Source organism: Takifugu flavidus, chromosome 10, assembly GCF_003711565.1.
Source record: "Takifugu flavidus isolate HTHZ2018 chromosome 10, ASM371156v2, whole genome shotgun sequence".
In the NCBI taxonomy this organism is placed as follows: domain Eukaryota; kingdom Metazoa; phylum Chordata; class Actinopteri; order Tetraodontiformes; family Tetraodontidae; genus Takifugu; species Takifugu flavidus.
The window spans coordinates 1,106,372-1,130,202 of NC_079529.1; the positions used below are offsets into that span (position 1 = coordinate 1,106,372).

At 50.6% G+C, this 23,831-nt stretch overlaps 4 protein-coding genes across 9 annotated transcripts; all 4 read left to right on the forward strand.

Annotated features, from left to right (window-relative positions):
* The first annotated feature begins 468 nt into the window (after positions 1-468).
* Positions 469-11,578, forward strand: LOC130532902 (histone-lysine N-methyltransferase SETDB1-B-like). 2 transcript variants are annotated; one of them, XM_057045844.1, is made up of 25 exons: positions 469-611; positions 1,426-1,629; positions 1,724-1,893; positions 4,012-4,055; positions 4,313-4,430; positions 4,522-4,692; positions 4,768-4,969; positions 5,065-5,138; positions 5,251-5,441; positions 5,534-5,663; positions 6,588-6,777; positions 7,233-7,346; positions 7,424-7,721; positions 7,823-8,084; positions 8,282-8,372; positions 8,453-8,569; positions 8,688-8,857; positions 8,942-9,166; positions 9,265-9,435; positions 9,644-9,771; positions 9,847-9,866; positions 9,978-10,096; positions 10,167-10,432; positions 10,722-10,810; positions 11,282-11,578. In XM_057045844.1, the coding sequence occupies exons 1-25, from the start codon at positions 595-597 to the stop codon at positions 11,397-11,399; spliced, it is 3,699 nt and encodes a 1,232-aa protein (XP_056901824.1). In that variant the 5' UTR covers positions 469-594; the 3' UTR covers positions 11,400-11,578. The 2 variants fall into 2 exon arrangements, with proteins under 2 accessions (XP_056901824.1, XP_056901823.1); XM_057045843.1 differs by lacking the exons at positions 469-611; positions 1,426-1,629; positions 1,724-1,893 and adding an exon at positions 2,212-2,998.
* A 375-nt stretch (positions 11,579-11,953) lies between these two features.
* Positions 11,954-16,265, forward strand: LOC130532407 (meiotic recombination protein REC8 homolog). The gene is given in 18 exon segments (XM_057045062.1): positions 11,954-12,155; positions 12,629-12,697; positions 12,769-12,911; positions 12,977-13,052; positions 13,121-13,235; positions 13,326-13,398; positions 13,479-13,546; positions 13,677-13,755; positions 13,854-13,908; positions 13,979-14,117; positions 14,190-14,274; positions 14,277-14,405; positions 14,947-15,122; positions 15,204-15,246; positions 15,421-15,505; positions 15,581-15,664; positions 15,758-15,861; positions 15,955-16,265. Coding segments are annotated over 18 exon segments (1,683 nt in total). The 5' UTR covers positions 11,954-12,099; the 3' UTR covers positions 16,059-16,265.
* A 136-nt stretch (positions 16,266-16,401) lies between these two features.
* clk2b (CDC-like kinase 2b) lies at positions 16,402-20,720 on the forward strand. Of its 4 annotated transcripts, none has more exons than XM_057046076.1 (11): positions 16,402-16,888; positions 17,295-17,385; positions 17,457-17,523; positions 17,597-17,946; positions 18,402-18,496; positions 18,890-19,019; positions 19,115-19,197; positions 19,275-19,354; positions 19,420-19,510; positions 19,587-19,775; positions 19,851-20,720. In XM_057046076.1, exons 1-10 carry the CDS (start codon positions 16,823-16,825, stop codon positions 19,767-19,769), a joined length of 1,236 nt encoding a protein of 411 aa, XP_056902056.1. In that variant the 5' UTR covers positions 16,402-16,822; the 3' UTR covers positions 19,770-19,775; positions 19,851-20,720. The 4 variants fall into 4 exon arrangements, with proteins under 4 accessions (XP_056902056.1, XP_056902058.1, XP_056902059.1 ...); XM_057046078.1 differs by having other exon boundaries at positions 17,597-17,713; positions 17,780-17,946; positions 19,587-20,720; XM_057046079.1 differs by having other exon boundaries at positions 17,242-17,523; positions 17,597-17,713; positions 17,780-17,946; positions 19,587-20,720.
* A 516-nt stretch (positions 20,721-21,236) lies between these two features.
* LOC130533063 (complexin-3-like) lies at positions 21,237-23,525 on the forward strand. 2 transcript variants are annotated; one of them, XR_008952466.1, is made up of 4 exons: positions 21,237-21,469; positions 21,920-22,247; positions 22,352-22,435; positions 22,538-22,733. XR_008952466.1 is itself a non-coding variant. In XM_057046207.1 (4 exons), exons 1-4 carry the CDS (start codon positions 22,007-22,009, stop codon positions 22,757-22,759), a joined length of 513 nt encoding a protein of 170 aa, XP_056902187.1. In that variant the 5' UTR covers positions 21,921-22,006; the 3' UTR covers positions 22,760-23,525. The 2 variants fall into 2 exon arrangements, 1 of the variants encoding a protein (XP_056902187.1); XM_057046207.1 differs by lacking the exon at positions 21,237-21,469 and having other exon boundaries at positions 21,921-22,127; positions 22,162-22,247; positions 22,538-23,525.
* Positions 23,526-23,831: the final 306 nt, after the last annotated feature.

The following is a 23,831-nucleotide window of genomic DNA, read 5'->3' on the forward strand; positions in this document are numbered from 1 at the left end:
TACAGCGCTGTTTCTGTCACCATGTACCAGGCAGAGCAATCAGGGGACTGACTGAGTCTAAAGGCAAGTCCCTGGTGCAGCTATTTTAGCTCCTGGCAGAGTCGTGCCAGCTGGATAAACATTACATGCACTATTGTTTTTTTGTTTGTTTTTTTTGCTGTGATTAGCATCAATTTGCACTTTAGCTTTCCATCTAAGATACATTTTCCCATATATGTTATATTAATAATTAAGAGAGCATAAACAACATTGGGAAACATTTTATTAGAGGCCAATGCAACAGCAGATTGTATAACTGATTAATTTTAGACAAAAGTACTGTTTTCAATTACAAAAACTTGAATAGAATTGTTAGTTGCAACAAATGAAAGAAGAAAACAGATTTTGTCACTTTTGAGTTGTTTCAAATTGTGCTGTTGCTTTCGAGTTGAGATGCAATGTTCATAGTCACCTTGATGTCCCAGCTGGGCGAAGCTATGTTTCGTAGCGCTGTTTAATAACACCGCCCGGTTGGGATACCCTGGGATACAAAGCACGTTTTCCCATTTGGAGCTAGCCGGTAGCATTAGCTTACCGCTCTTAGCAATAGACAGGATGGAAAGCACCGAGGGGTGAGTGCTCAGAGTTGTCTGTGAATTAAGTTACCGCTCAATCCGTCGTTAAGAGTCACTCTGGAGGGCACCATTTTCTTATTTTTATCAGTCATGCCAGTTCGTCACAATTTGCACGTTATTAACACCAATGCTAAGCTAACTGCCTAGCCTGCACTCCATGGCATCAATCTTCTGGTTGTTGTGCTTTAACCTCCTGTTTCTCCCTTGATATATCCTGCTAAAGTCTCAATGAAGTCGTGGCAAGTCATGTGTCATTTACACGTTAGCAGACAAATTTTGAAGCAAGGACCCGTCCGGACCATGATCATTTATACGGGTGTGATTAAAAGATTCCATTGTGATTATCACTACTAGCAGGCTAGCTGAGACTCTCCAATCAGATTGAAGCAGCAGCTGCAGGAAAACCCTCGTTTCCTTGTCCACTTGTATTATAGGTGAGGAATCCTTGAGTGTCATGGGAGCACGGGCTGTTCGTGTTTTTGCAGGGATGTTTTGCAGCCACCTGCCTGCACGACCGAGTGATCAGGAAAAAGGAAGCAGCATCATGCTGCCAGCCCGATGTGGAGGAAACCCTCTCAATGTGCAGCACAGTATCACTTTAGATTATTTTAAAGGTGGTTTAAAAGTCGACCCACCATCAGAATTACACGCTCTCTTGGTTGGGGACCTGCTCAGTTTGGAGTCCAGTAATGCTTGTTGGGTTTATATGCTAAATAGTAAATAACACCGTTGAACAAGTGTCCAAACTCATGTCCGCAAACGTTTGAAAATGATTTATTTACATGGCTACATTGTGGATTTATCCCTGCAGGATGGAGGTGGATGGCTGGGACCCCAGTCTGGAGGAAGAGCTGGGTGTTTCTCTGGACGAGCTCCGGAAGTGGATCGAAGAGGCCGTGGAAAAGAGCGAAATCGTGCAGAAGAAAAAGGCTCAGCTGTCCGAGCTCCAGCAACTGGTGGAGAAGAAAGAGGAAGAGGAGGCGCAGACGGAGTCGCTTCTTATAGATGCCAGGCAGTACGCAGCACGTCCACGCTCGTTTGCTGTCCTCCCGTGGTTGCGTCCGTGCCTGACGGGCTGACTAACGGGACAACTCCTCGCACTTCCTCAGGTCCATAAAGGAGTGTGAGAAACTGGTGAAGGCAGCTTACCAGAAAAACGGCCTCGTTTACCAGGAGAGCAGCTCGGAGGAGGACGGGGAGGAAGGATGCCCGCTGTCCCCCGAGGTCATCGAGATCGACGACGAGGAGGACGACGACGACGTCATCGCTGTTGGCTGTCGTAAGTCCTACCAGTTCCTTCGTGTCCGTGTCCCATATTATTACTGGTACAAACTAGAGCTGGCGGTGCCGTTTTACGCTGGAGTGAAGAATAACGACCGTTTGTTCATTTTATTTATAAGGAACTTCTCAAAATTCTAAAGCACATTTTGAGATAGAACCACAGTTCAAATGACACAATGAAAGGTGAAACAGTTGTGTTCCTACGGATGAAAGTTGGTCAAGTCGTCCTAATAATGGATGGATGGATGAAGGATGGATGGATGAAGGATGGATGGATGAAGGATGGACAGACGGATGCCTGACCCGTCTGGGCTCGTCCCCTGTGGAGACGCCATCATCGCAGCTCTAAATACCGCATTGGCCCGAATATAAGACGGTGTTTTGCATTGAAATAAGACTGAAAAAGCGGGGGTCGTCTTACATTCGGGGTCTAGACGTTATACCCATTCACGACGCTAGATGGCGCCAGATATCTTTAAAGCGAACCCCTGTCACGAAGAAGAAACATTAAATAGCGGTAGCACGAAGAAGAAAATAAGAGAAAAGATAACAGAACATAGAGAAACGTAGTGACAATCTGGAGAAAAGTGGGTTGAAGATCGGCCAGGTTAACCGGCAGCTGAGGAGAAGTTATGACGCGAACTTCAAGATGATGGTGATAAATGAGGCGGAGTCTTCAAACAATTGCAAAGCGGCTGTGAAATATGGTGTCACCGAGTGTAACGTACGGAGATGGAGAGCCCAAAAAGATCGCCTAAAAAACGCTCACAGTCAGAGAAAAGCCTTCCGCGGTCCTCAGAGCGGCCGCTTCCAGGAGCTCGACAGGAGGGTGTGCGCGTACGTGGACGGGAAGCGAAAGGACGGGATGCGCATCAGCAGAGCTGTCATCCGGCTCAAGGCCGTGGAAATAGCCAGAGAGCTGCAGATTCCCACGGCTGAGTTCAGGGCGAGCCTCGGCTGGTGCAAGAGGATGGTGCGGCGGCACGGACTAAGGCTGCTCGCCCAGCGCCTGCCCCCTGACTCTTACCTGGACCGGATTGGCAATGCTGATCAGAAACCTGTGTTTTTTGACATGCCAACACCTGTCACTGTGCACGAGAAAGGTGAGAAATCTGTTGTTATAAAATCCACCGGAAATGACGAGAGCCGCGTTACCGTCATGTTAGGGAGAACCGAACTCCCTCCGTATGTGGGTTTAAAACATAAGACGGTACCTAAGGAGGCGATGCCAGCTGGCGTTATGGTACGGGCCCAGGAAAAGGGCTGGATGGAGACCGAGCTTGTGGTGGACTGGCTCAAGGTTGTGTGGGGGACTCAGAAAAAAGAGGAACATGCTGATTCTGGATGCATTTGTCTGATCCAGTCACAAAACAAGTGAAGGCGATGAACGGCGACTTGGTCATTCCGGGGGGGTGACAGGTCAGCTGCAGGTGTTGGATGTTGTGGTCCACAGACCATTCAGAGACAAAGAAATCCACAGAGTGGCTCCTGTCTGGTGATCACACACTCACACCAACAGGAGGGATCCAGAAGCCTCTTACGTTTGCTCTGTGAGTGGATCCTCCACGCATGGGATGCAGTTTCCCCAAAGAGCAGAATCCACGGGTTTAAAAAGTGTTGCATATCAAATGTCCTGGGGCAGTGAGGACGACCGGAGGAACCAGAGGAACCAGAGGAGCCAGAGGAGCCAGGAGTCATGTTCTGACATGGCAGAGCTCAGCTACTCTCAAGTTTAAACCAGTTTGCATTATTTTATCGCAATGTTTTTCCTTATTCAGATTCGTTTCAGGACTAGTTACAGATAGACTCAACTTTGATGGTTAATTTTTGTTGTTTTATCACAGTAGATTGGTTTATTTACATTTCCAAAACCAGAAGCCGTTCATTTACAAATGTGATCGCACTTTAGTTTACATATTTAAATGTTCAGATATTAAGATGTGATGGACCGTTTTTGCATGATTTGAATGAGGCAAAATAACCTGCTTTTTCCCTCGAATATATTGTCATAATCATTTGTTTCAGATGTACTGTAATTATTTTCTGTATAAAAATTAAATTTGGTGTTCAAAAAACTGACGACTGTTTCTGTCTCTGTCTCTGTTCTTCGTTTCAGTGGTTCCTCCACAGAAGACGGCGGCTCTGAGCAAAGATCCACTGGTGAGGGGATAAACTCACCTCTGAGTTCTTTTCTATGATTGTCTGTGTATTTAGTTCATGCTGTGATTACATGGTAATAACCCATTAATAACCCATGTTTATACATTTAGGCACCAAAACCTTTTCCTTGATATCATACAACATCTTTTATCAGTGGCAATTTGAAAAGGGGACTTTTAATGTGTTTCTGTACGTGCACACGCTGACGTGCACACGCTGACGTGCACACGCTGACGTGCACCCTCTTATTTTGTCAGGCCACTGAGGCTCTCACAGCCTTACAGAAAACCTCTCAGCAGGTCCAGAATTTGGCCCAGTTGGTGAAGAAGCATTCGACAATCCTTCCGTCGGTGCTCTCTGCTCCGTCCCCGTCCGGTGAGTTCACAGACCGGACCTGATATCAGGGTCGGCACCTGATCCGGTCGCGTTGGATGGGGGTCACCGCTGTTTTCTTTTGGACCTCCAGGTGTCCAGAGTTCAGCACCGGCCGTGTTTGTGTCCCAGGTCCCGGCTCAGTCCATAACGCAGCCAAACCCCAACGTGTCAGAAGACAAGCTCAGAATCGGGATGAACATTTTAGGGAAGAAACGGACCAAGACCTGGCACCGAGGAGCGCTTATCGCCATCACCCCTATTGGTGTGTAGCCTGCCGGTTCTAGTCGAAGCTCCGTACGTCCCGCCGCTGCTTTTCCAGCCCTTCCTTTGTTTCCAGGAAATGGTGTGTTCAAGTACAAGGTGAAGTTTGACAAAGGAAAAAGTCTGTTGTCCGGAAATCACATTGCTTTTGACTACAACCCCACCCTGGAGGTTCTGTACGTTGGCGCGCGTGTCGTGGCCAAGTACAAGGACGGCAACCTGGTGTGGCTTTATGCTGGAATAGTAGCGGAGATGCCCAACAACAAGAACCGAATGAGGTAAAAGTTCCGCCCCGAATGCTCGTTAGCTGCTGTTGGAACAGTTTTAACCGTTATGGTGCTGGACTGAGCTGTGGTGAACGTGTGCGTTTCAGGTTTTTAATCTTCTTTGATGATGGATACGCGTCCTACGTGACCTTACCTGAGCTCTTCCCCGTGTGTCGACCGCGTAAGTGACGAACTTCACACAGCCTTGATCGTTGCTTGGATTTAATTAGGTGTCCTTTTGTTGAGCCGCTGTGAGGGCAGAGAAAAGGTGACGTTATCCTTGTCTGAAACAGTGCGGCGTACCTGGGAGGACATCGAGGACGCGTCCTGCCGAGACTTCATCGAGGAGTACATAACCGCCTACCCCAGCAGGCCCATGGTGCTCCTGAAAGTAGGACAGATCATCAAGACCGAGTGGGAAGGGACGTGGTGGAAGAGCAAAGTGGAGGAAGTGGATGGAAGCTTGGTCAAGATCCTCTTCTTGGTACGTCTGCCTGAATCAAAGTGGCCGGCTTCATGATGAAGCTGGGGTCAAAGGGCACGATGGTGATGGAGCGCATGTTTATGCTGCGTTAGGATGACAAGAGGAGCGAGTGGATCTACAGGGGCTCCACCAGGCTGGAACCCATGTTCAACCTGAAGATGACCACAGCCAACACGCAGGAGAAGAAGCTGGCAGGCCAGCAGAGGACGCGACCCAACATGGGTACTCAGTCCCCCTCCTGTCTCAGTCCCCCTCCTGTCTCACCCCCCCTGTCTCAGTCCCCCTCCTGTCTCAGTCCCCCTCCTGTCTCACCCCTCTCCTGTCTCACCCCCCCGTCTCAGTCCCCCTCCTGTCTCACCCCTCTCCTGTCTCAGTCCCCCTCCTGTCTCACCCCCCCGTCTCAGTCCCCCTCCTGTCTCACCCCCCCTGTCTCAGTCCCCCTCCTGTCTCAGTCCCCCTCCTGTTTCCCCACCCCCGTCTCAGTCCCCCTCCTGTCTCAGTCCCCCCCTGTCTCAGTCCCCCTCCTGTCTCACCCCTCCTGTCTCACCCCCCTCCTGTTTCCCCCCCCGTCTCAGTCCCCCTCCTGTCTCAGTCCCCCTCCTGTCTCACCCCCCCTCAGTCCCCCTCCTGTCTCACCCCCCCATCTCAGTCCCCCTCCTGTCTCACCCCCCCTCAGTCCCCCTCCTGTCTCCCCCCCCTCAGTCCCCCTCCTGTCTCACCCCCCCATCTCAGTCCCCCTCCTGTCTCACCCCCCCTGTCTCAGTCCCCCCCTGTCTCAGTCCCCCCCTGTCTCACCCCCCCATCTCAGTCCCCCTCCTGTCTCACCCCCCCTGTCTCAGTCCCCCCCTGTCTCAGTCCCCCCCTGTCTCACCCCCTCCTGTCTCACCCCCTCCTGTCTCTCTGTCCTGAGTCATTGCAAAGTAATGTCAGTAAACACTGACATTGTTCCAAAACCTTATCTGTAGCTGTGTTTGGACCAGGGGTGATGATACTCTCGGTCCACGTCCACCTTCACAATTTCTAAGACTCTAATGCGAATAAGAGTCGTTTTATGCTGCACGATCAGCAGAAATACGTTGTAAATTCCACCACCTGAACCATGTAAATCAAAATGTGAAAACCATGATTGGACATTTGCATCTCCAGGAGCGCTGAGGAGCAAAGGCCCGGTGGTTCAGTACACGAGCGATGGACCTGTTGGAGCTTCTCCTGTCAAAGGTCCACCGACGTCGCCCAGTCAGCCTCCACTGACATCACCACAAGTACCACGTCCTCCTCCTCCCCAGCCCCAGCAGGCCCCACAAACCCCTCAGCCTTCACAGCTGCAACGTGTCGAGTGAGTGACATGGCAGAATTCTCTTGTAGCGCTGTTTAAGACCACATTCACTTGGGCTGAAGCTTCTTCTCTGGTCTCAGATAATTAAATCAGTGCCCAAAAATAATACTGTGCAGGCTGGAAGATACTGACGCAGCTCTAAATTGTTTTCTGTGTAGCTGTATTTTAAAAATGGTGATATTTTCTGTTTTTAATAGCTATGCATGTGCTTCACTAGAAGTTTAGTTTGCAGAGGAGAGTAGTTTGTCATTAGGTGAAACAGACGTGCGATGACGCTTCAGACCACAGGGGGGCAGCATAACACCGCGCACTCACCCCATCAGTCGAAGCCTGAAACTGTAGATTTGAGAGGGATCCATCCGCCTAATGTTGGAAAGGATGGGGTTCGGATGGCTACAGGACCCTTTTCCTCTGATATTTACTGATTTCTGAGGACATTTTATTTTCACTTTAAGCAGCAAACACCAAATGGCAAAGAAGAGTACGTCTCCGTTCGTGCCCGGGGTGGGAGGAACCCACGCCTCTAAGATCATGCACTCGCTTTCCTCCAGTCCCAGTAACCTCGCCACGTGAGTCAGTCCCATACGTCTCATTTTGTGGCGCACGCTTGTGTTCCTGACCGTGTCTTTTGTCCGTTCCTGCGCAGTGTAAAAACGGCGAACGTCCCAATCACAGCCACGCCCACTCCCGCCCTGCTGTACCCCAAACAGCAGCCTGCGCCCAACCCGCCTCTGGTTCCCCCCGCCACCACCACAATCCCACATCAGCCAGCGTACCGCGCCCCAACAGACCGCATCTTCTACCTGCCCCACACGTGCCAGCCGGCCTGCCTGAAGCGCGTCCGTCCTGTCAGACAAGACTTTCACCGTGGAAAGAACCCGCTCCTCACGCCTTTACTGTACGACTTCAGACGCATGACAGGCCGGCGCAAAGTCAACCGCAAGGTGAACTGTGAACGCCGGTGAACAGAAACCTGCTTTGAATCATTTGAGAAGTCAGAGTGAACTTTCAGCTCTTCTCTTCTGTCCCCCCCCCCCCCCCCCAGATGTCCTTCCATGTCATCTATAAGGCGCCATGTGGGCTTTGCCTGCGGAACATGTCAGAGATCCAGCACTACCTCTTCCAGACAAACTGTGACTTTATATTTTTAGAGATGTTTTGTTTGGACCCTTACGTGCTGGTGGATCGGCCCTTCCAGCCTCAGAGGCCTTTCTACTATATTCCCGACATCACCAGTGGACGAGAGGACATCCCATTGTCCTGCGTGAACGAGATCGATTCCACGCCGCCCCCTAAAGTTGCCTACAGTAAGAAGAACACGGAGCGTTGCATTGGTGGTTGTTCTTGATTGAGCAGCGTGCAACAGCAGCTTTAACGTGTCCGGCGTGCATGATCGTTGCCTAGAGACCCGCAGTGGTCAAAATGGTCTTGCAGGTCTTGGATTGCTAAAGCAACAGGGATAATTAGATGCGGCAGTAATGGACTTGCCTCTCCTTTCTCCAAGGTAAAGAACGTATTCCTGAAGACGGGGTGTTCATCAACACCAGCGACGACTTCCTGGTTGGCTGCGACTGCACAGACGGCTGCAGAGACAAGTGAGTGAGGCGGCTGGAGCCGTCGGCTCGCGTCCATCAGTGCGGCGACTGTGAACACGTCCTTTGTTCCTCCATTACAGGTCTAAATGCTCTTGTCACCAGCTGACCTGTCAGGCTACAGGTTGTACCCCAGGGGGGCAGATTAACCAGAATGCGGGGTATTTGTACAAACGATTAGAGGAGTGCCTCCCCACAGGGTGAGAGATTATACCCACACCGAAGCGCCTCCCACAGTGATCCTTCATCTCTGTTGACCTCCAGAGGACTTGAGAGAGGCTTTGGTCCACAGTGTGTGTGCTCTTCCTTCCCTCCCAGGATCTACGAGTGTAACAAGCGGTGCAAATGCTGCCCCCAGATGTGCACCAACCGACTGGTGCAGCACGGCCTGCAAGTGCGCCTGCAGCTCTTTAAAACCCAGAACAAAGGCTGGGGCATCCGCTGTCTGGATGACGTAGCCAAAGGCTCTTTTGTCTGCATCTACGCTGGTGAGTGAAGGACATGCAGACAAAGTCATCACACTATTAATCGCAGGACAGTGAATTACCTTCCCCCCCGTATTTTCCCTCAAGGTAAAATTTTGACAGACGACTTTGCCGATAAAGAAGGTCTGGAGATGGGCGACGAGTACTTTGCTAATCTGGATCACATAGAGAGCGTGGAGAACTTCAAAGAGGGCTACGAGAGCGAGGCTCACTGTTCGGACAGCGAGGGAAGTGGGGTGGATGTGTCCAAAATGAAAATCCAGCCGTCCGCCTTGGTGTCCTCGAACCCTCTGGGCCGACAAACTAAGAAACGTGAGTGCTCGGCTTTGAAAACAGTACGGGAAGAGAAGAGGCGGCGGTCTGGAGGCTCTGTCCCGGCCCCCATCTTAACCACGCTCTCCCCGCCGCAGCTCAGAGCCCGAGCTCATCGGAGGACAGCAACGACGACGACGACAAAGACTCGAAAAGCGAAGAAGAGAGCGACAGCTCGGACGACACGTTCGTCAAAGACAGCTACTACAGCTCCAGCTCCGTGTGGAGGAGTTACACCACGCGTGGGCAGGTCAAAGGTAACAAGGAAGGTGAGGACGCCGCATCTGCTCGGAGGAAGGAGCTGAGGACGCCTTCCACTGTTTCTGAGCTGGAAACATGGTGACGTTTATAGCGAATGGCTATGGACTCGGCCTTTCTTGTCTTGGTTTGCAGAAAGATCTGTGGTGTTTCTCTGCATTCCTGAAGTAAATCAGGTTTGTGATCCAGGCTTTGTGTTCTGTTTTTGTCTCCCCTCAGGAAGTCAAGACAGTAAAGATGGCCTGAACCCCTCCACCAAAGGCACGGATGAGGACAAGCCACCAGCGATGCCAGAGGAGACGGGGAAGAGTAAAGTGGCTTCCTGGCTCAACCAGGGCCTGAAGACGGTGAGCACCGATATTGGGACCAGATCCGGTTATCGCGTCTCATCAGTAACTTCTATTTTTCCATTTTTATCGCAGGACACTGGAGACAACAACAGGTGCGTTCTTTGAAATCTGTGCTGCTTCCCGACTCCCAGCCCCAAACAGCCCTGCAGCAGCCCTGTGTCCCCCGTCTCGAGTCCTGCTCAGATCTTAACTCTCTCTCACAGCCAAGTGAAGGCAGAAGCAGAGAAGAAGCAGGACGTGATGACTCTCTCCGACAGCGATGACGTTCAGACCATCAGCTCCGGCTCTGACGACAACAAGGAGAAAGAGAAAGTCACCCTGGGTAAAAATGCGTCGGTCGCAGCGACTTGGCTCCGATCGCTTCTCCTTCATGTTCATCTCGTTCGGTTCAGGTGTGACTAAGAAGCAGGTGGCAGTGAAGTCCACGCGGGGCATCGCCCTAAAGGCCGGCCACGGGATGATGGTGAAAACCGGTACGCCCGGCGGCGGCGGCGGCGGAGGAGGAGGTCCAGGGGGCGGCAGCAAGACAGGGCAGCAGGGACACTCGGGCGGGGGCGGAGACAACGCTCACAGAAACACTCGCCTGTTCTTTGACGGCGAGGAGTCCTGTTACATCATTGATGCTAAGCTGGAAGGAAACCTCGGGCGCTACCTCAACGTAAGTGCATTTCAGAGCGTCACCCTCTTCGTTTCCATGTCAACCTCATTCATAGAGGAGGGTGATGGGTTTGGGCCTTTTGACAATACCACAACACATTTAATCATGTCTAATCAGCTTCAGACGCATGCACATTAGCTTTATTAGAGTGACTAAATGTCCCCCTGGTGTTAGCGGCAGTGTGTTTTTCGTGTCTCGTGTGCCGCTGGGATAGGATCTGGATGTGAAATCAGGTTATAAACGCAGCTCGTTAATCCGTGTTGTCTCTTTTGTCTCCTCTGTGTTACAGCACAGCTGCAGTCCTAACCTGTTTGTCCAGAATGTCTTTGTGGACACGCATGACTTGCGCTTTCCCTGGGTGGCGTTCTTTGCCAGCAAGTGAGTGTCGAGCCAGGTTTTGAGGCTGAGGAGGGAAAATGACCGATGCAGTCGAGGGGAATTGCGTAGTAATAAAAGACTGATGTATGATCCGATACAGATGTTGACGTAACCATGTGTGAAATGATGCGACGGCAGTTATTAAACAGCTTATGAACATTTAGAAAATAAATAAATCCCCTCAAGTGATAAAACAGCAAAATGTAGCTACGACTTATTCTGCCTGGGAGCACAAATCTAAAGTTAATGCTTGTTTATGACGGCGGAGAGTGTAGATCTCCATCTTATGAATGTAAATCATCCTGATTCCTCATCCTGTTTATGAGCAGCCTAATACACAATCCAACCTGTTAGCATTGCTAGAACATTTAGACAGAAATGTATTAAGAGCTGCCTCTAAACCAGAGTTACGACCGTGGCGTTTAAACCTTGTAAATCTGTCGCTGACTGTGCGCTCGTGTGCTCGTGCAGGCGGATTCGGGCCGGCACGGAGCTGACGTGGGACTACAACTACGAGGTGGGCAGCGTGGTGGGGAAGGTGCTGCTCTGCTGCTGCGGGTCCACCGAGTGCAGGGGAAGACTGCTGTGACCTGCAGCCGCCCCTCAGCCGTTTAACTCCTGTTTTTGGTTTTTTCTTTTTGAATTTGTCTTTAATTTTGAAGCCATTGTGAATGTTACATTACATCTCTTTTGTTGCCTTTATTTTATATGACTCGCTCCTGCTTTGTCACATTAGCCGCCATCCCAAATAAACTTTTCTTGAACAAACCGCTTTTTTTAATCTGCTTTTTTGAGTAACAACATGGGGGGAAATGGTAAAATCTAAAGCAAAACTTATGTTTTAATAACTAATATAAAGACAAGACATGTCAGTAAAAGATAAATAATTGTCATTTATCTGACATTAGTTTTTAATAGACTGTTATGAACATACAAGAGAAATATAGTTAATTCAAAAAAAGTTAAAAATTAAGTTTTTACAAGTGGTGAATGGATAATAATGCTGGTATTATTTTTGTTTTTCAGGGCTTTTACATCCAGAAATCTACTTTTATATCTGCTAAGAGAAGTTGTGATTCCAAAAAGATGAGACCGATATTTTTTTCTGTTAGCTGTGATCTGATTGGTCGACAGCGTCTCTCCTGTTGCCGAGGCTGGATTCTGACCAATCAGCGCGCCGGAAACAAAAGTCAAATATTTTTGAGTGGAGAAGAAAAGCTGCCACATTTCTGATCTCCACACTTTTACTTTACTATTACTATTTAATCGATCTTTGCAGATTTGATGAAATGTTTTACTACCCGTTCGTTTTAAAACGGCACTCGGGATGTTTCTCTACAATCTGGTGAGTAACAATCTTTAATAATTTAAAACTAATGAAACAATTTTTTAAAAAAAACCCTCTTTATTAGAGGCATTAAAAACAGCTATTTTTCTAATTGCTCGATCTTAATTTATTATAATTAGTTCTGCGTGTTTGATTTTGGAAAATATGTCAAATTTAAATTCAATTTTGTGTCTGCACTGATGTTAGTTTTACTCATTTTATGTCATTAACTGCAACACACACTCACAAAAAAGTACTGAATTGTGAATATCTTTATTTATTCAATTCAGTCTCAGTAAAATCAGACTCAACGTGGACAATAAAAGCATTTTGGGGCTGAATTTATTTTGCAGCTTGAGGACGGATTATTCCCTTTACCATAACCCACCGCCAGGGGGCGCGCGGGAGACACGCAACATTAGTTTTCTAACTTTTCCGAAAACGTTCCGAAAACATGACAGCAGATCATGTGATTGGTCCGTGTGTTGCAGGCTGGTCGCCACAAAGGCCATCAGAATTCCTCGCCGGGAGTTCCTGAAGGTCAACGTCAATAACACCTGGTGAGAGCTCCGTCTTGACGTTGTCCCGGTAACATCGGGTCCTTCTTCTAATCCAACTGACTCCCATCCAGCCTCGACATCATGAACTACGTGCTGGAGCAGGTCCCGCCGCCCCAGCCTGGTCTGCCTCGCCCCCGGTTCTCCCTCTACCTCTCCTCCCAGCTCCAGTATGGCGTGGTGGTGGTCTTCCACCGCCAGTGTGGGATCCTCCTGGGTGAGTCCCTCAGATCAGACGCCACGCTTCCAGAGCCGGGTTCTCAACCTTCTCGGACTTTTCAGAGGAACTTCAGTCCATCGTGGGGCAGCTGGCCAAACAGAAGACCTCCAAAAAGATTGATATGGAGGATCAGGGGAAGTAAGAGCATCAGTCTAACGCACACGCACACGTTTCCATTCGCTCCATCACGTGTTGGTTTGTGTCAGGAACGCTCTGGACGTCCCCGACGCTCTGTCGCTCCAGCAGGAGACGGAAGGAGCTCCCAACCCCCTGTTCGGAGTCATGCAGGACATGGGGCTCGACTCCAGCGCCTTCGTCAAGGTGCCCGAAAAACACGAGACCGTCGGAGACACGTGCGAGAAAACACGACACAGACAGGAAACACTGACCAAAACACGCTGTGTGTCGCAGATGCTTGAACAGTTCGGGCGAGAGACGGCGTCTCCTCGTGGTCCTGGGCTGATGGGCGTGGCCTCTGAGAGCGGTGAGAGACCTGTCTGCCTGTCTGTCTGTCTGTCTGTCTGTCTGTCTGTCTGTCCTCATCCATACGGCCTCTGACCCCAGATCTAACGGTGTCCCCTGACTCCATCACCCTGAGAGAGACGCAGCCCATCACCTTCCCCGTTGCAGAGGTGAAACACGCCACACACACACACACACACACACACACACACACACAACACACACACACACACACACACACACACTCCCGGGTCGCCCCTCCTGCTCCATCTTCGTTCTCTCCGCCTTCCTCCCGCTCAGTTCGAGGGCGAGGAGCTCGTTGATCAGCATCGGGACACCATCGACTTCCTGCTGGCCCAGGCCGATCAGTTTCCTGAAGGTTTGTGGTGCCACTGCGGAGCAAACTGGTGGGGCGGGGGGAAGAATGGCTGGAAATGAGGAATTCTGGAAATGAGGAATTCTGGATTTACCCAACAGGAGATCTGGAGCTGCAGGTAGACCTGGAGAAAGAGCTCACTGGATCCAGGCTTGAGTAGGTGATCCACCTCCACACAGACTGGATCCCGCCGACACACCCTCAGCGTGTTCCTCCCCCCTGTCAGGTTACAGGACGGCGGGCTGCTGCCTCCAGAGGAGACGGGCCCGTCTGCCCCCCCCCGAGAGCAGCGGACGCCCGTCTCTGGACCCACGCCCCCGTCTCCACCATCTACAGCCAAGAGGCGTAAAACACCGGCGCCACAGGTGCCACGTTTATCTGTTCGGGGGGGGGGGGGGGCGGGTCCACCGCTCTTGTCTGACTCTTCCCGTGTCCAGGGCGAAGAAGGCGAGAAGGCCAGGAGGAAGAGGAAGAGGCAGAGGCAGTTGATCTTCTTCGACCCGGTGACACAGGTCACCCAGGCGACCTGCAGAGGCAGATCAGCGACCCCCAGATCGAGACCAGGAGTCTGCTGCTGCCCCCCCCCCCTCCCAGCAGAGGCGCCCGGCTGGGGAGCTGCTCAGGGACCCCTGCAGCTGTGAGGGCATCCAGCTGTGCATCCAGCTGTGCATCCAGCTGTGCATCCATCCATCATCCGTCCATCCATCCATCCATCCATCCATCCATCATCCATCCATCATCCATCCATCCATCCATCATCATCCATCCATCCATCCATCATCCATCCGTCCATCATCATCCATCCATCCATCATCCATCTGTCCATCATCCATCCATCCATCCATCATCCATCCATCCATCTGTCCATCATCCGTCCATCCATCCATCATCCATTCATCCATCCGTCCATCATCCATCCATCCGTCCATCATCCATCCATCTGTCCATCATCCATCCGTCCATCCATCCATCCATCCATCATCCATCCATCCATCCATCCATCCATCATCCATCTATAAACACTAATAAACCCATTTTAGTGATGTCACAGCAAACTCACTGCAGTTATACAGGTGACAACATGATCGTCACCCTTCCAGTCACTTTTTCCTGCATCTATTTTCAAGGATGTGACAGGAATAACCTTTTCAAAAATAAACCTCAAAGCTCCTCTCTTTTTCCCCTCCCCTGCAGTTCTGCCTGAAGAGGTGCAGTTTCTATGGCGACAGGCTGCGACCGTGACGCCTGTCTCGGGCTCGAACCTGCAGATCAGGGAGAGAGAGCCCAGTTCAGAGTCCGCCGACTCTGAAAGGGAGCTGGTGGGGGCGGCAGCGAGGGAGGAGGACAGACATGAGCTCAGCTCCAAGGAGGTGAGGAGACGCACGTGTTTGGTGGCAGCGTGCACGTCTGTGGGCCTTGTTCTGATGGGAACGTGCTGTGTGCTCCTGTAGGTCCCCAGACACATGGCAGAACCAGAGGTGTTTGACATCTCAGGTAAACCTGCGTGATTATGTGAAGCACCAGGCTCCTTAAACATTGTAATGTGCTCCTTATGGCGAGGTCAGAGGTCAGAGGGTAGGCGGGCATCATTTGGGGTTAAAGGTTAAGAGAAGTATAAATGCAATCCAGTGTCCTCAAGCGTGTGTGTGTGTGTGTGTGTGTGAACAGACCCTGGCTCACTGCCTCTGGAGGCCTCCGATCAAAAGGAGGCGTCTCGGGAAATCTCCCCCATGTACACACCTGAGAGAGAAAGGTCGGTTTTAAAAAGGAGCTATGAAGCATGGAAGTGCTGCCGCGCCTACGTGTGTGTGTGTGTGTGTGTGTTTAGGTCCCCTGTTGCCCGGTCTGCTTCGACGCTGCAGGACATCCCCGAGGTCCAGGATGAGCTACTGGAGAGAGCCGAGTCTTCTGGGTAATGACTCAGAATGCAGCTCCATTATAAACCACTGGAGTCTGTCTCTGCATTTGTTAAAGTGTGTGTGTGTGTGTGTGTGTGTGTGTGTAGGCTGCAGCCGGAGCCGGGAGAGGCCGAAGCAGTGAGTTTTAAATCCCTCTTTCCTCCAGAGGTCGACCGCAGGACTGTGAGCAGCGTCTTCCAGAGGCTTCTGGGTAAGTGTGTCTGGAATCGCAGGGAACTTCCATCAACACACAACCTGTGGGGTCGCCACGGAAACCCTTTTCCTTTTTTTTTTTTTTATCTAGAATATTTATCGTCCAGCAAGTTGAGCGCGCAGCAGGACGCTCCCTACGGGGACATCCTGATCTCACCTGGACCGGCCTACGACCAGGAGGTCCATCTGATCTGAAGTCGGTCCTCTGGGGCTTCGCTCGTCTGTTCGCAGCAGCGTTCTGTTGCCGAGCGCTTCCTCACGTTTGTAACCCATGAATTAACCGATGAATTCGGTCGTGAACTGTTGGCCTGCCGATACGTTCTGAGAGAGTTTTCTTTTTTCTTCGCAACAGAGCAGCAAATGTTTAAAAAAAAAAAAAAAACTAATAAAAGTTTAATCAGAGCTGTGGCGCTTATTTTTGTGACGAGGTCTAAAGGGGTTTATTTAAAGGTGTCCGCGGCGTGCGGGCCGGGACAGGTGTGGCGCCACATGTCGCGGGGGTTAAGGAGGTACGAGGAGGAGCGGGAGCAAGCGGAGTGAAACTGGATCTCTCCTCCGTCGGCCACATCTTGATTCTCCTCTAAAGACTTTCTCAGGGGGTTGTGACCAAAGTTTATTCTTAGACTCCGTCTCAGCTCTCTCGCTCTCTCGCTCTCTCGCTCTCTCTCGCTCTCTCTCGCTCTCTCTCTCTCTCTCTCTCTCTCGCTCCGTCCTTCGTCTCACTCATGTCCACTTTCTGTTTTGTCTGTGGGTTCCGACCTGATCTCTGATGTTCTCTGGCTTGGTTCGTCTTTTTCTTCCACCGGCCCGACTTTTTAACCTCATTCCAACTCTGTGCTGCTCGGATTTCCTGCTCGTTCCGCGTTTCCTCTCCTTCGTCCTCTCGCCTTCCTCCGGTGCTGCTGCTGCCCTCGGCCCGCCGGCCTTCATCCTCCTCCTCCTCCCATCTCTGCAGCATAATGGGGAGAACAAAGCTCCACTCGCTTTGTAATGACTTCCTGGACTGTATCTGCCTCTGTCTGCCTGTGAGTATCTCGCTTTTCTCTGCGTTCTTTCCTTCCTCGCGTTCTTTCCTTCCTCGCGTCCTCGCAGGGTCACCTTTGACCTCTCTGATCGTGGACCGCCCGGCGTCCTGCGGCCACGTCTCCTCAGCACATGCTGCCCGTCTCATATTAATAACGGTCTTAGAACGTGGATGAAAATAGAGCCTCGGCTCTTCCAAACAGGCTTAAAGTCCTTTTAATAACACGCGCAAATCATTGATCTCTCTGGTTTTTTTCAGTTTCAGTGGTGACCTTTTGACCTTTCCGTGTTCAATTTTAGTTTGGAAGCATCTGTTATCAGGTGCAAATCCAGCTGGTGACCTTTGGGCCCGCAGGGGTCAGGGGCCTTTTTTCCCCCCCCTGTTTCTGCACCTGTTTGTTTTTCCAGCGCAATTCCGCTCAGGCTCCAGGTGCGAGGGAGAGGGACGCCGAGAGCGGCCACCTGACCTACAGGAGTGGGGACGTCCTTGAGGAGCGATGTAGGTTTAGTCCGGTTGCTGGCAGCTAACTCGCCGGCTCGGCTCTAACCTCGGCTCCATCTGCTCCTCAGATGAGATCGTGGACACTTTAGGTCAGGGAACGTTCGGGAAGGTGGTGAAGTGTTTGGACCTCAACAGGTGATCTTCTGAGTTGCAAATACACAAATAAAAAAAACCCCAAACTGCACTCAAACAGTGGTTTTATCCTCAGAGGGGGGGCTGGAGTTGCTCTGAAGATCATTAAGAACTTGGAGAAATACAAAGAAGCAGCCAAACTGGAGATCAACGTGCTGGAAAGGATCCGGCAGAACGATCCAGACAGCAAACAGTGGGTGAATATCTGCTCCTCCGTGGCTGCTTCACACGGGAAACTGCGTCTCTCTTCTCCCACCAGCCACTGCGTGCAGATGCTCGACTGGTTCGATTTCTGCGGACACGTGTGCATCACGTTTGAGCTGCTGTCTGTCAGCACCTTCGACTTCCTGAAGGCAAACAACTTCCTGCCTTACCCCATTAACCAGATCCGACACATGGCCCAGCAGATCTGCCACGCCGTCAGCTGTGAGTCCAGCATGCATGGCGTTACCTTTACCTCCACAGAGCGCTGTTTACCCACTGACGCAGCCATCGGGTTGAAGACGCCTGCGTTACTCTACAAAGGGGTCTTTTGCTGACCAAAAATAGTTAATCACTGTGTTGACCAACCAAGCTGGGGGTCAGTTTTGGAATTAAAAGTTTGGATAATAGATGTAATACACCTATCTGACCACTGGGGCATTTTTGTATGGTTTTAGATGAATGTGTAGACAGCTGTGGTAAAAAATAGGATGTGTGCTAATGAGGTAGTTAACAAAGTCAGGCTCTCCTGCCTGCTGCAGGGTCCCGACAGGGGTGACGTGCGAGAGGGTCCCTCCAGTGGAGGTCCTGGTTGAAGCTTTCATGAAATCCATCTTTCCCATCAGATGAGGTCATCAGCTCTCCGCGGATAACACCGTTTCCCCCTGTCACCTCCGCAGTTCTCCATGACAACCAGCTGACTCACACTGACCTGAAGCCCGAGAACATCCTCTTTGTCAACTCGGACTATTCGCTCATCTACAACGGCGAGAAGGTGTGAAAGCAAACAGAGGCACGTGGGCCGTGTCCTGAGAGACCATCTGGAGTTGAAAAATGCAGGAACTTGAGCATGCGGGATGGTGTTGCATCTTCTGCCCGCGGTCAGATAATGAATTTGAAGATGTTTGAGGAAGAAAAGGGCATATTGACTTCATAAATAACCATCAATGCTGCCAATTATCAAACCAAAGGCCACTGAGATGACAGAGCACAATTGCTGGATAAAATAGATTCCACATTGTGAGTTCAGAATGCTAACTTAGCTTAGCATGCTGAAAGATCTAAAGCTTTCTTTCAGTTGTTGGTATATTTCCCTGCACAAACGTGCAACGATGATTTGAATTTGCTGTTTAACATTGAAGACGTTGCTTTTTTTGGTCCCCCTCAGAAGTGCAGCGAGCGGAGGATAAACGACACCACGGTGCGGCTCGTGGACTTCGGCAGCGCCACGTTTGACCACGAACACCACTCCGCCGTCATCTCTACGCGTCACTACCGAGCTCCAGAGGTCATCCTGGGTAGGGGACTCTCATCTGGACTGGGAACACAACCGGGGGGGGGGTGTGAGTCTCCTGTGTGTGACGGGTGTGTGTGGCTCCTCGCCGTCCTGCAGAGCTGGGGTGGGGCCACCCCTGTGACGTGTGGAGCATCGGCTGCATCCTGTTCGAATACTACGAAGGCTTCACTCTGTACCAGGTGACGCGCCCGCTCCTCCTGCCGCCATGTTGGATCAGGATTTTGTCTATGAGGGTTTCGCTTGTTTCCGTTTGTAGACTCAGGACAACAGGGAGCACCTGGCTATGATGGAGAGGGTCCAGGGGCCGATTCCTCGCAGGATGGTCCAGAGGAGCAGGTAACACACCCGTGCGCACCCTAACGAGTGGAAACAAGCCGTAATGAAACGTGACCTCATCACAGACAGCAGAAATACTTCCACCGGGGGCGTCTGGACTGGAACCACGGCTCCAAGGCCGGACACTACGTGAAAGCCAAGTGTAAGCCGTTAGAGGTGAGTCCGGACCCGCCGACCGGGGGCGAGGAACCCAACAAAACTGGCCCCTTTCTCCGGGTCTGTGTTGTTGCAGGAGTACCTGTTGTCACAGGGAACGGAGCACCGCAGTTTCCTGAACCTCCTGGAGAGGATGCTGGAGTACGAACCCGCCAAACGCATCGCTCTTTCCCCCGCGCTGCATCACCCGTTCTTCCTGCCCCTCCGTCACGCAGGAGCGAGCCGAGTCTGGAGGAACAGCTGTAACACGAGCAGATGATCCTCGGTAACCTGATTTGACGAGGACATCCCAGCAGCTTTGGGCTCCTCAGCAACGGACTAACAGCTTCTCTTCTGTTAGATTTCAGGCAACATCAGAAACCTGCTCGATCTTTTAGAGGCGATGAGTTTGACGGTTTCAGTTAGATGCTGTAATGACACAGGAAAGTAGCAGGAAGGGAGGATATGAGGAACAATGTGAAAGCCCACAGTTCAATAAATGATAATGTGATTTCTTTTTTTAAAATAATCAGAGCCAAACAACTCCAGCAGGCTGGAGGGGGTGAGTGTTGTAGGGTCTGCCCATCATCTGATGGTCTGTGACTTTAAAGGTGCCTCATTCATGTACAGCTCGTCAGCCACGTTTGTAAAAATGTGTTTTATTTGTTGCCATTTTTGCCAAACTTTTATGTACAGGTGCTGTGAGCGTGATTTGGTGACATCTAGTGGTGAGAATGTAGAAGTTATTTTCAACATCCCCAAATCAAGACATGCTGAGCTAAAACAATGAGGTAAAACACAAGAAGATGTTTTAAAACGCTCTCAAGAGAACAGGCCACTGAGCAGTGAGTCTGTTTATGTGTGTGTGTGTGTGTGTGTGTGTGTGTGTGTGTGTGTGTGTGTGTGTGTGTGTGTGTGTGTGTGTGTGTGTGTGTGATTGACTATAAAGTGTTTTGGAATTCCTTAGTTTGCTCTTTTTTTGTGGGTTTATATTGAAGTTCATGCACGAACGAACCCGCATGATTCAGCACTTTATCGACGTTTAAACGACTCGTGAAAAATAAAAAAACCTTTCCCTTAAATGTAACTGTGTGATGTCCAGCTGATCTGTTTCTGCCAACAACGATGGCGCTCCTGGATGACTAAACTGACCGTGTCAGCGTGTGCTGGGCGAGGCGTGGCTCCTCTCCCAGATCTCCTTAAAGGATTAAAATCTCCTCACCTGCCCAAACTGGTCTGTGTGTTCTTCTGCTCGTTACCAAATCCAAAGTGGGGACATTTGGGGTGGTCCTCACAACTTCAAAGGCCTGTTTGAGGGTTAAAACTTGGTTTTTAGGTTGCAGTTAGATTTTGTGTAGGGTTGGGGTTAGTTGGGGTGGTTAACCTAAGAGTTAGGAGCTGGTATTACTTCTGTTAAAGTCCTCACAAGTACAGAAGTACAAGTGTGTGTGTTCATAGTTTTCTCAGTGGTCTTTTCTCTGATGGACACCCGCATTAGATTTAAAAAAAACCAAAAAAAAACGTTTTTTTAGTTACAGGATATTTTTCCGTATCTATGTCGCATTCAGGGCGTAAGAGGACAAGAAGGGACTGATGTCAGCATGTGTCAGTCAGCATGACATCAGCTCACGACCCCAAATCCTCGTCACAGACACGTGAGTCATCAGGTGCATTCCCTGCCACGGCTAATGAGCTTCCCCCATTAAGTCCCTTAAGTCAGTATAGGAAAGGGGGGGGGGGGGGGGGGGGGGAGGAAAGGGGGACAGAGTGGAGCCGAGGAGAAGAAAGCCGCGTTTTACCCCCGCCAGGGCAGAAGAACACATCAGTGTGTCGGGAGCGATTGTTCCTTCTTCTCTTTGCCCTTTTTTAAAATCTGATTTGTTTTTAAGTTTGGGTGTCTGGTCGCGGCAGAAGCCATCTGGTCGGAGCTTTATCTGGATTTATGGCTGAGCCTTCAGCCCAACGCTGCCAGTTCTGTAGGTAAGAGAGCAGCAGCGGAGTGTGCGAACACACTGGAGCTGATGTTGAGTTCAGGCAGAGAGCCTTTTAAAGCTACACTTAGCATCTGCTAATAATTCAACTTCCTGTGGAGGACATGCACTTCCTCTGCATATAGTCTTCGTTAACAGAAGTGTGTGTGTGTGTGCGTGTGTGTGTGTGCCCTTGTGTTATTCATTCTGCTAGCACAGTGAGGACATTTTTGGCAAGGGAGGACATTTTGGATAATCATCATAATTTCAAAGGAGCTGCTATGAAAGTCCCCACAAAGATAGAAATATGAAGATGTCTGTGTGTGTGTGTGTGTGTGTTTGTCTGTGTGTCTTCGTTGGATGCTGTCCTTGTCCTTGCTATGTCTCTGCCTGAGTTATTGCAGCCACCACGTATGACGCCGTGTGTGTGTGTGTGTGTGTTCTGACTTCGCCCTGCCAGAGTAACCCGTCATAAACGAAGGACGGCGCCGACCTCTGCTCGTCAGGCCGCCACTCCAGCACGAGTGTGATTGATCTCCAGAGCGACATGAACTCCGTGGCCAGAGTGAAGAAGTCGCTCAGGGCGCCCATCAAGAAGCTGGCCAACTGTGTGTCAGGGCTGAAGGGGAGGGGGCCCGGGGCCAAACGCTGGAACAGGAGGGGCAGAGGTGGAGGAGGGAGGAGAGGCTGTTGCAGATCGAGGAGGACCCCCCCCCCACCGAGCCGCTGGCTGCAGAGAGCCGCCGACTGTCCGCTCGTACCAGGCAGATGTGGAGAAAGAGAGGCAGGTTGGGGTTAGAGTGCAGAGGTCGTCGTGGTGCAGGGGTCCTTTCAGAAACAGTCGTCCGCTGTGACGCGTGTTTGAGTTTCCATCCGCCCTGTTTGCAGAAAGCTGCGGGAGGCCGCGAACGCTCAGAAGAACGCGCAGAGAGCGGCGATGAGAGCTCACTTCAGGAGGAAATATCAGCTCTCCGAGGTGGGCGGGGTCAAAGCGACTCCAGCAATCCCTCCACAGAGCTAATTTAGAGGATTTGCTTTCATATCCAGGTTTAAACTAATGTTTTTCCTTTACAATTAGAACTCCAAGGACACGAACCGCCTTCGGACCGTCGGAGGGAAGCCGTCGCTCCCCCGCGAGCTGTCGAAGATCATCCATCCTGAAGCCAACCCCAAGGACTCTAGCTTCAATCTGCTGCGCGCCTTCCAAGGCCTCAGCGTTGGCACGGCGACGCGCGCTGAGAGACATCGCAGCAGAGGTTCTGCTCCAGCAGGCAGGGGAGAAGCCTGTAAGGTCATGTGATCAATACGTGGTCACAGGGACGATCAGAACGCCGCCTTGTTAACGTTGCTGCTCCTAAAACACAAGACCTGCCAATCATCTCCGTCACCGTGGTGACCAGGCCGCACCTGCGTAAAATATCGGACGCCGACCGTGTTTTAGTGTCAATTGTGGGGGATTGATAAAGTAAAAAGGATGATATTTTGCCTTTGACAGGATCTAGAAGTAGGACGTTGCATTAGAATATTAGAAAAGGACTTTTGGACTCTTACACTGACGTTCTGATACTATTCTGTCAGTTGGTTTATTATTGTTGTTAATATATGAATGACAAAAGTTACTGTTAGTTAATATGGATCCAAATGGGTCTATACACAGGTGAGGAACCTCAGGGCAACACGTACTCTCTCTCTACACACACACACACACACACACACACACACACACACACACACACACATAAACTGATAAAATGGTTTTGATGTGTCTTCATTTACCTTCTCTCTCATGTACTGTATACTGTGCACTCTTTAATGGAGCCAAACTGGGCGGGTTTTCCATGACTGGTTATGAGCACTGGTTTGTTTGGAAAGAGCTGGTGCAGGAGGGTCAGTGGTCTCATCACGGTCGTCTCATCACGGTCGTCTCATCACGGTCGTCTCATCACGGTCGTCTCATCACATTAGTCTCATCACGGTCGTCTCATCACGGTCGTCTCATCACATTAGTCTCATCACATTAGTCTCATCACATTAGTCTCATCACAGTCGTCTCATCACATTAGTCTCATCAGTCGTCTCATCAGTCGTCTCATCACAGTCGTCTCATCACATTAGTCTCATCACAGCTGTCTCATCACATTAGTCTCATCACAGTCGTCTCATCACATTAGTCTCATCACAGTCGTCTCATCACAGTCGTCTCATCACATTAGTCTCATCACAGTCGTCTCATCACATTAGTCTCATCACATTAGTCTCATCACGGTCGTCTCATCACATTAGTCTCATCACATAGTCTCATCACAGTCGTCTCATCACAGTCGTCTCATCACAGTCGTCTCATCACATTAGTCTCATCACATTAGTCTCAT

Coding starts and splice junctions, on each gene's coding strand:
- LOC130532902 (XM_057045843.1), top strand. CDS start 2,545: ATGATGGTGATAAATGAGGCGGAGTCTTCAAACAATTGCAAAGCGGCT. Junction 4,431..4,521: donor CTCTGCTCCGTCCCCGTCCG/GTGAGTTCACAG, acceptor TTGGACCTCCAG/GTGTCCAGAGTTCAGCACCG. Junction 7,722..7,822: donor GGCGCAAAGTCAACCGCAAG/GTGAACTGTGAA, acceptor CCCCCCCCCCAG/ATGTCCTTCCATGTCATCTA.
- clk2b (XM_057046075.1), top strand. CDS start 16,823: ATGGGGAGAACAAAGCTCCACTCGCTTTGTAATGACTTCCTGGACTGT. Junction 17,947..18,401: donor GATCTGCCACGCCGTCAGCT/GTGAGTCCAGCA, acceptor TCACCTCCGCAG/TTCTCCATGACAACCAGCTG. Junction 18,497..18,889: donor TCATCTACAACGGCGAGAAG/GTGTGAAAGCAA, acceptor GGTCCCCCTCAG/AAGTGCAGCGAGCGGAGGAT.
- LOC130533063 (XM_057046207.1), top strand. CDS start 22,007: ATGAACTCCGTGGCCAGAGTGAAGAAGTCGCTCAGGGCGCCCATCAAG. Junction 22,128..22,161: donor CTGGAACAGGAGGGGCAGAG/GTGGAGGAGGGA, acceptor TTGCAGATCGAG/GAGGACCCCCCCCCCACCGA. Junction 22,248..22,351: donor ATGTGGAGAAAGAGAGGCAG/GTTGGGGTTAGA, acceptor GTTTGCAGAAAG/CTGCGGGAGGCCGCGAACGC.